This window comes from Adiantum capillus-veneris, chromosome 3 (assembly GCF_014529385.1).
Source record: "Adiantum capillus-veneris isolate H3 chromosome 3, ASM1452938v2, whole genome shotgun sequence".
In the NCBI taxonomy this organism is placed as follows: Eukaryota; Viridiplantae; Streptophyta; class Polypodiopsida; order Polypodiales; family Pteridaceae; genus Adiantum; species Adiantum capillus-veneris.
In genome coordinates this window covers 7,490,346-7,500,574 of record NC_140933.1, presented here as the reverse complement: position 1 = coordinate 7,500,574, position 10,229 = coordinate 7,490,346, and the positions used below count along the sequence as shown (strand labels likewise).

Below are 10,229 nucleotides of genomic sequence, written 5' to 3'. Positions count from 1 at the left end.
CTTCTCGGAACGAGGTAACCGAACCCATTCCTACATCCTTGAGCCCATCCCGTTGAGTGCGATCCGCACCATTGCCTCCATTCGTCTTAGCTCCCATTCTCTACGCTGCGAGACAGGACGTTGGGGCACTGGCGAGGAGTGTCATCGACTTTGCCACTTATGCCCTCATCAAGTGTGAGAGAGTGAGTACCACACACTACTTGAGTGCTCAGCTTTTGACCACATTAGGTCCTCTTTTCACCATATATTCAGCCATGATCTCTCCCTACATACCTTCCTCTCCCAACCACGATGTGGACTCTCTATAGCGACGCTCACTTCAGCCATTTTTGAGCATCGAGAGTCACTTATTAACTCCACTCACACCACGTGACATGTTCATTTGGTCCCATAGGTCATATTTGACCTCCCACGACGATAATAGAACTCTCTCTCTCTCTCTCTCTCTCTCTCTCTCTCTCTCTCTCTCTCTCTCTCTCTCTCTCTCTCTCTCTCTCTCTCTCTCTCTCTCTCTCTCTCTATCACACAGGCCCAATGTTCGGGAAAAATGTGTCTCAGCTTAATATCGTGCCGTTTTCAATTTCAAAAATGCCGGTTGAGGGCAAGGGGAGAAGGAGATATTCTGTCCCCCAAATAGAGAAAAATAGTGTAAAAACCCAAAAAATAAACTTAATTTTTCTAAAATTTCCTCTCTCAGCTAATATCGTGCCGTTTTCAATTTCAAAAATGCCGGTTCACTCTCTCTCTCTCTCTCTCTCTCTCTCTCTCTCTCTCTCTCTCTCTCTCTCTCTCTCTCTCTCTCTCTCTCTCTCTCTCTCTCTCTCTCTCTCTCTCTATCACGCAGGCCCAGTTTTCGGGAAAATGTGTCCCAGCTTAATATCGTACTGTTTTCAATTTCAAAAATGCCAGTTGAGGGCAAGGGGAAATGGAGATATTCTGCCCCCAAATAGAGAAAAATAGTGTAAAAACCCGAAAAATAAACTTAATTTTCTAAAATTTCCTTCTCAGCTTAATATCGTGTCGTTTTCAATTTCAAAAATGCCGGTTCTCTCTCTCTCTCTCTCTCTCTCTCTCTCTCTCTCTCTCTCTCTCTCTGCTCTCTCTCTCTCTCTCTCTCTCTCTCTCTCTCTCTCTCTCTCTCTCTCTTTGTATCACGCATGTATCACGCCTGCGCAGTATTCGGGAAAAATGTGTCTCAACTTGATATCGTGCTGTTTTCAATTTCAAAAATGCCAGTTGAGGGCAAGGGGAAAAGTAGGAAAAGGAGATATTCTGCCCCCAAATAGAGAAAAATAGTGTAAAAACCCGAAAAATAAACTTAATTTTCTAAAATTTTCTTCTCAGCTTAATATCGTGCCATTTTCAATTTCAAAACTGTCGGTTCTCTCTCTCTCTCTCTCTCTCTCTCTCTCTCTCTCTCTCTCTCTCTCTCTCTCTCTCTCTCTCTCTCTTCTCTCTCTCGTGTGTGTGTGTGTGTGTGTGGGTGTGTGTGTGGTGTGTGTGTGTGTGTGTGTGTGTGTGTGTGTGTGTGTGTGTGTGTGTGTGTGTGGTGTGTGTGTGTGTGTGTGTGTGTGTGTGTGTGTGTGTGTGTGTGTATCACGCCTGCGTAGTGTTCGGGAAAAATCTTAATATCGTGCCGTTTTCAATTTCAAAAATGCTGGTTGAGGGCAAGGGGAAAAGGAGGAAAAGAAGATATATTATGTCCCCCAAATGAGAAAAAATAGTGTAAAACCCCGAAAAATAAACTTAATTTTCTAAAATCCCTCCCCCATTATCAATGAAAGGATTTTTCCCGACCCACAACTATCATGCAGGTGGGGGCGGTCTCTCTCTCTCTCTCTCTCTCTCTCTCTCTCTCTCTCTCTCTCTCTTATATATATATTGTTCAGCTATATATATATATATATATATATTATATATATCGATATATATATATATAATATAATATATATATATATATCATGCAGGCGGCAAGCCTGGTAGGCCCTCTCTCTCTCTCTCTCTCTTCTCTCTCTCTCTCTCTCTCTCTCTTCCTCTCTCTCTCTCACACACCACACACACACACACACACACTAACTGTGACGCTCGTGCGCAGGCTCACGAGTCGGATGCAATCTCCGTGTGTTGCCGAATGTAGAATTCACTGGCCGGAGGAAGGATTGATCGACACGTGTCGGGGGGCGGGAGCCGGAATCCCCTCCCCCATTATCTATTAGTATAGATGCTCTCTTTTTTTGGCTAGTTGAATGCATTTGAGACAATCTGTTTGTGGTATGTACTTCTCAATAAATTGAGTAGTAGTGATTGTGTAGGTGTGTCACTCTCAACCAAGAATTCTTTTCTACTTGGTGTACTTGGTGATGGTGAGAAGTTGTCCCCGAGAAGCTGGTTGTCGGCGGACAGGAAGCCCTGCAGCCATTTGTGGGGAGAGGTTCATGGTAGTTTCTCCTTGAGCAGGTTCTTGTGCCCTTGTAGAAGGTCTTTTCTCCTTCAGTTGCTAGCGTTTTTGTGCCCTTGTAGAAGGTGTCGTTGGTTCTTACAGGAGGGGTGAAACATGTAAAATGTGAACTGGAAAGAGCAGGTAAAATTATCGCTAACTATGTTGTGGGAATGCAGCACATTTTTTAAGGTGTTCCTTTAGGCATAGTAGAAAAAGTTACACCGTGAGTTTCAAACCCACCGTGTGCAAGCCCTCTTACTAGGTTTGGACTGGAGCCACCACCCAAGTTTGGATGCAAACGTGTGAAAATATGTTTAAGAAGGTTCTCTGAGATTGGTGAGAGTGACGATGGAGAGAGAGAGAAGAGGAGAAGGAGAGCCCGGCCTCGGCTCGAAGGGGCAAGCGGCAGTCCCGATCCACGTCTTTGTCGTGGCTCGCTTCTGCAGCTTCTGCAGGCTGCTCTCCGGTCTGGCTGGCACACGCGTGGGCTCCCGCGCGATCTGCGCTTTGGGCGGGCGGCTCTGGGTCCGGATTCTCTCTTCTGTGCCAGCAAGGAGCGATCACCTTACAAGTATCCAAGGGTTGTAGCCCTCTTTCTGATCGAAGTCCCCAAAGCTCTCTCTCTCTCTCTCTCTCTCTCTCTCTCTCTCTCTCTCTCTCTCTCTCTCCACCTTTGCATTCATCCATCAAGCACACCCCATTACACGCATCTTCACTCCGACTCACAGAGACCATGAACAACAGAATACAAGCAGAGATCATCACCGCTAATTCACTAAGCTAATCACGCCTCTCTCTTTTGCCTGTCGTACCGTGACACCGAGGCTCTACTCGGCTCTTCTGCCAGTTTCCAAGCACGCAAACTCGCAGCTTGTTCACCCATCATAGAATGGCCCCCCTTGTGATTCAGTCCTATGAAGATGAAGGCCAAATTGTCAGCAACCCTTATATTTTGCAAGAAGGAAAACTGCTGACAAACAGCAATAACTCTTTTGCAAATTCTCTGCATTGCCCGATCAATCAACAAGCCGACAACGACGATCAGGCATGGACTGCCAGCAAATCTTCTTCCCTGTACAGAGTGGATGGCTGGGGAGCCCCCTACTTCTTCGTGAGTCCGAAGGGACAGGTCGCAGTCCATCCCAACGGCCATCGCACCAAGCTCAATGACGAGATCAACTTGATCAACGTGATCAAGCAAATGGTTAAACCCAAGGTCAAGGGCGGCCTCGGTCTCACTACACCGGCAATTCTGCGCTTCCCCGATGTGCTCAAGCATCGGCTGCACACATTGCAATCTTGTTTCGACAATGCAATCAAATTGAGGAAGTTTCAAGGCTGCTTCCAAGGTGTCTTCCCTGTCAAATGCAATCAGGACCACTCCGTCATCAACAACATTGTCGAATTCGGCAATCCCTTCGCTTTTGGCTTGGAAGCTGGCTCTAAGCCTGAGCTACTGCTTGCCATGACAGCATTGAGCAAAGGCAACCCAAATGCTTTGCTTGTTTGCAATGGCTACAAGGATGCTGATTATGTGTGCCTGGCGCTCATAGCCAGGCACATTGGGCTCAACTGCATCATAGTTCTCGAGCAAGAAGAGGAACTAGACCTGGTAATGGCCATCAGCAAAACTCTCTCCATAGAGCCGGTGATTGGGTTGCGAGCTAAGCTCAATACAAAGCATGCAGGTCACTTTGGTGACACCTCAGGAGAGAAGGGGAAGTTCGGCTTGTCATGCTCGGAGATTGTCGTAATTGTCAACAAGCTCTACCGCATGAAAATGCTTAGCTCTCTGCAACTGCTTCATTTCCACATAGGGTCTCAAATTCCATCGCTTGCGATCCTAAATGATGGTGTCAGTGAGGCTGCTCAAATCTATTGTGAGTTAGCTCTAATGGGAGCTAATATGAGGTTCATTGATATTGGAGGTGGGCTTGGTATAGACTATGATGGTACCAATTCATCAAACTCCGACATGTCGGTGGGATATTCGATGGAGGAGTATGCTATAGAGGTTGTCAAAGCTGTCCAAGATGCTTGCAGTATGAAAGGTGTTCAGCATCCGACATTGTGCAGCGAGAGTGGGCGAGCTCTAGTCTCGCACCACTCCATTTTAGTCTTTGATGTTCTTTCCTCGAGCGGGACCAAGAATCACATGGTGACACAAGGGGTTTCTCTTGAGGTGGAGGGTCTCCCTGCTGACTTAAAGAGCTTGCACACTAGCTTGATAGGCTTTGCTAAAGCTTGTGATTATCAAGGTGCTCTTGAATGTGCAAAGCTGCTAAAGCATGGTTGCATCGAGCTGTTCAAGCAGGGTAAGTTGGGGTTAGCACAATTGGCGTGTGTTAACAGCATCTACGAAGTGGTGTGCGAGGCAGGGGATGTCGACAACAAGCACAGGACCACTAGTGCGCAAAGCCACAATGCAGTGTACCATGTCAACTTATCGGTGTTTAGGTGCATGCCAGATACATGGGCGATCGGCCAGCTCTTTCCGATCATACCCCTGCATAGGCTAGAGGAGGAGCCCAAGGTGAGGGCTATCTTATCTGATCTAACATGTGATAGTGATGGCAAGGTGGTCACATTTGTGGGCAAGGACAACAAGGGAAGGAGGGTGAATTATCTGAGAGTGCATGAATTGGAGGAGGGAAAACCATACTACATGGGCATGTTCCTAGGGGGAGCCTATCAAGAGGCATTGGGCAACCTACACAATTTGTTTGGGACACCACATGTAGTGAATGTGTACAGGGGCGCCGAGCGGGATGCGGCGGAGTTCGAGCTTGTGAAAGCAAGCGATGGGCAAACAGCAGCAGATGTTTTAAAGCTGATGCAGTATGAGCCCACTTCCATGCTAGAAACCCTCAAGCTCCAAATTCAAAAATCTTTGAATTGTGGGAAAGAAGAGGAGGCTATGGGGCTCATTCAAAGCATAGCAAGCAGCTTTGAGGCCTCCACTTACCTCTCTACTAACCATCCACGCTCCTCCATACTCTCCAAGGGCTTCCTTTCCACCTCTTCTACAGCCCCCCCTTCATCCCCAGCTCTCGCACCCTCATGATGACAGGCCTCATCCCCCTCTTTTCCTTCTTTCTTTTTTGTAATCAACATACACATGAGAATTTTTTTGTGCTATTGCTCATAATACACAGAGACCATATTCATTTTCCATATTTCTTGCAGGCTTCAGAGTTTGAAATTTGTCATTAATTTGCCTTTTTCTTTTTGGCTCGAAGTTTACACATGTATGCTACAGCGACTATTGGTGGTTATTTCCTTGGCTAATTTTGAAAATTATATTTTTTTCCTTGTGATCGTTTCTAGAGAAGCGGCCCTTTTTCACATCAACACCCATGAAGACCAAAATGTAAAGATCACTCACTTGACCAAAATGTCATGGTCAAGTGTATTGCTTTATTCTTTCTTTCAATTATTAGTCAAGGTGGCAATGGGCATCTACATCTTCCTCTGGTCACCTCAACATTAGACCTAATTGCATCCATTTATATCCACATTGCCAACTTTATGCCATTGCTTGCTAAATTTCATGCAAATGATCATCTTCATTGTGCTTTCTTAATACATTACTATGGTGTGTTTAGGATGGGATCCCATTGTTTGGTCTTATGATGATTCATGATATGCTCCATCAGCATCAGCATGAGAGTTTCTTAAGCCATGGTAGTATATCCATGCGCTCGGAGAGGTCATGTAGGTTCAACAAAACAATATTAGTAGTTCCAAAAATGTCACATTGTTATTTACAAAGGGGAATGATTTAACAAACCTCAAAAAAAAATTATAGATTGAATATGAAAAGGGTGTGTTATATTCATGAAAAATTAATAGATAAGGGATTTGAAATAATACCCCTTGAACGAACCCATGTGATATAGTAGTTTTACATAGAGTGAATTCTCGAGTCCATGGGTATATTTAAGAACCTACTTACTCCTTTTGAATTATGAAAGACCCAGTGAAGCCAGTGTACATGTTGCAATATTGCTAATCAATTATCACATGACCCAGTGAAGCCAGTGTACATGTTGCAATATTGCTTTTCCTCACTTTGGACAAGCTACATCCCATCGAAGACTCCATTGGTCAAACTTTACCACTTGTGGGTTTTTTTTTTTTTTGCATATTCTAACATTTCTTATAGAAACTTAGCTACAATTATCCCTTCTTGCTAAGGTAAAGTTTATATTGTTGCATTTTGCTAACCAAAGACAAAAGGTTGGCTCCAGCTAGAATTCCAAAACTCAAGCACTATTATTATAGGAAATTAAGCAAAAAAGATGATAAAAATAACTTTTGCAACTCTGTGGATAGTCAAAGGCTAAAACCAAGATGGTATCTACACCAAAATCATGAGAGCTCTATATCTCTTATCGGTATTTTCTTTCTTTCTCTAGCAATAACATGCAACAAAAGTGCTACTAGGTTTTAAATAAATCATCCCAATTAAGGTATTTAGCTATGCTTGGCCGTCTTTTATTTGATTTTCTCCTAAGCCAAAATTAGTTTCAAATATTGTTCTACATTCTCCTTGTCTTGCTTGTGCAATATTTTAAACCTTGTTGGACCTTTTTTATCAAACTAAGTGTATTTACTACTCTGCTTACATCCCCGGGGTGTCCACTAAGAAATATGTAAGATAGCACGTGCGAACAAAATAAAACATTTATAATTAGGTACATTTATAAAAATTTATACTTTCATACAAGGTTTTTAATTGAGAAAGTGAAAATTCTCATACATAAGGTCTAGTTTTTTTACAAAATTACATACATAACGGATACATATAATACTTGAAAATATACAAGTAAGACTCATTATTTAAATACCTCTTGTTCCCATGTGCTATATGTAATTTTTACATAGTGGACTCCCGGGACTTACATCATTTAAGTTGATCTTGCAAGCAACAAATCACATAGAGGTCTTAATTAAGAAACGATAACCACATGCCTTGGCAAAAACACATGTTGTGATGAATGTGTAGAAAAACTAGGCTTAGCATTATTGTAAATTGTTCATCAACATTTCCATGGCTATGTGTTGTCTACTTGCCAAGAATGTACCCATGGCTTTGGTACCACAATAATAGATGAGAACATATGAAACACATGGAAATGTATACCTGTGTGTGTGTGTGTGTGTGTGTGTGTGTGTGTGTGTGTGTGTGTGAGAGAGAGTGTGTGTGTGTGTGAGAGAGAGAGAGAGAGAGAGAGAGAGAGAGAGAGCATGCCAACCTCCTAAAGTAGAGTGCTAAGCATGCAAGTGGGAGGGATGAAGAGAGGTGGAGCCAAAAAAAAAAAAGGCACAGCTACACTAGTGTAAACACATGGGTTCCTCAATACATCTATGCAAGCACTATTTATTAGTTTCAAGGTGGTCACAGATATAGAGCGACTTCATAAAAAAATTTAAGGTGCATCTCTAATGAATGATAGAGTGTTAGCCACTAGTGTATCCAATGTGAGTCGTTTGATTTGAGTGAGAATTTAACAGGAGAGATTGATGGAACCTATCAGTCACACTAACGCATGTAGTTAGTAAGCATATTGCACCTACCATTATATAGGTTTCCTTTTTCAAAGAAGAAGAGTGGTTTGTACATCTTTAGAGTCTATTCTCATGATATATTGGCTTTTTACACCATTACATATCATAAAATTACCTAATTAATAATGTGTAAGATGTGAATGTAATATTTGTTTAGGAGTGTGCCAAAATTAATTTCAAATATTTTTTTGCATTCTCCTTGTCTTGCTTGTGCAATATTTTTGACCTTCTTGGACCTTCTCTGGTGATACTAAAAGACAATTTGAATGACATTGCCTACAATATGATAGTCAATCAAGATTTGACCCTGAAAGCTCGTGAACTTCATGGGGACATTTCTCATGGAGAAAATTGGCCAAGTTCCCATCATGAACAGTTTTCCCCTACTACAAAATTTCTTTCTATCAATACTGAGTGTATTTACTACTCTGCTTACATCCTTTAAGCTAATCTTGCAAGCAACAAATTACATAGTGGTCTTAATTAGGAAACAATAACCACATGCCTTGGCAAAAAAACATGTTGTGATGAATGAGTAGAAAACTAGGCTTAGCCTTATTGTAAATTTATCATCAACATCTCCATGGCTATGTGTTGTCTACTCACCAAGAGTGTACCCATGGCTTTGGTATCACTATAATAAGTGAGAACCTATGAAACCCATGGAAATGTATGCGCGAGAGAGAGAGAGAGAGAGAGAGAGAGAGAGAGAGAGAGAGAGAGAGAGAGAGAGAGAGAACATGCCAACCTCCTAAAGTCAGAGTGCTAAGCATGCAAGTGGGAGGGACGAAGAGAGGTGGAGCCAAAAAAAAAAGGCACAGCACTAGTGTAAACACAGGGGTTCCCTCGATACATCTATGTAGGCACTATTTATTAGTTTCAAGGTGGTCACAAATATAGAGAGACTTTATTAAAAACTTTCAAGGTACGTCGTTAATGAATGATAAAGCGTTATCCACTAGTGTATCCAATGTGAGTCGTTTGATTTGAGTGAGAATTTGACACATGTAGTTACTAATCATATTGCACCTACCATTATATAGGTTGCCTTTTTCAAAGAAGAAGACTGGTTTGTACATCTTTAAAGTCTATTCTCATGATATGTTGGCTTTTTACACCATTACATATTATAAAAATACCTAATTAATCATGTGTATGATGTGAATGTAATTTTTGTTTTGGGGTGTACCATTTAGATTTTATCGCGTGTGCACTAAGACGGTGATTTAAATAAATATAAGCACATACATATCTTTCTCGTTCAATGATCCCTTTTGTAGATTTTTCAGAATTATGTGGTTCCTACCTGCAACTCTTAAGATGATTGTAAGTGTCTGAGCTCGTCTTATCTCTAATCATTTTTTGTGGAATTTGTTTGATTGCAAACAAGAGAAAGTTAAGGTAGCTTACTAGGGGATTCCTACTCATGATCAGAAGTTTGGCAACATTCTCCTTTGAACCAGATTTTGGACTTGACATATGCACGTCCCATTGTCAATTATTAACCCAAAAAACTATACAAACCATGTCTTGTCTTTGTTAGCTTTTTGCTTTGCTTTTGGTGTTAGATGTCTATGCGTAGGATTATTCCTTCAACATGGGGGTTTTGAATTTTTGAATCTATTCATCAAGTAGTCATAAAATAACAATGCTTTGATGTTATTAGACATGGGGGTATTTGTATACTCAATTTGCATGATGGTTGTAGCAAGACTCAAGGCCCTAGGGGGTGAGCATCTATAAATGACAAAAAATCTTCAAATAAAAAATTTGTTCAAGTGGTTATAAAGGAAAACGTGGCCAGAATAAAATTGCATCCTTTAAGGCTCCAAACCAAAGGACTCTAAACCTATACTATAGTTTCCATGTTTGTTCATGATAGTCTCATAAGCCACTTACCAAAAGAGCGCATGCTTGCTTGATTTTTAAATAAGACATTGAATCGAACGAATATAGAATCTCAAAAATCTTTAGGATAGACATGGGGAAGAGAGATTTTTTTAAAAATGCTCACTAGGCATGGTTAAAGATCCATCAAGGAAACAAGCCACTCAGGCACACAATAGAAAAATGGCTTTTAAAAAGTATGGTCTTCAAAGTGGATGCTACTCTTGAACATTCAAGAAGGGCTAAGAACTCATAAATATTGATAAATTTTCCTTATGAAAAAGATACACATTTCTCAAGAAAACTATAGGGAAGCAATCCTTGCTAAAGA

General features: G+C 41.6%; 1 protein-coding gene across 1 annotated transcript; it reads left to right on the top strand.

The window, feature by feature from the left end:
- The first annotated feature begins 2,805 nt into the window (after positions 1-2,805).
- Positions 2,806-5,630, top strand: LOC147460469 (arginine decarboxylase-like). The gene has a single exon (XM_086498657.1). It carries the CDS (start codon positions 3,330-3,332, stop codon positions 5,502-5,504), a length of 2,175 nt encoding a protein of 724 aa, XP_086354783.1. The 5' UTR covers positions 2,806-3,329; the 3' UTR covers positions 5,505-5,630.
- Positions 5,631-10,229: the final 4,599 nt, after the last annotated feature.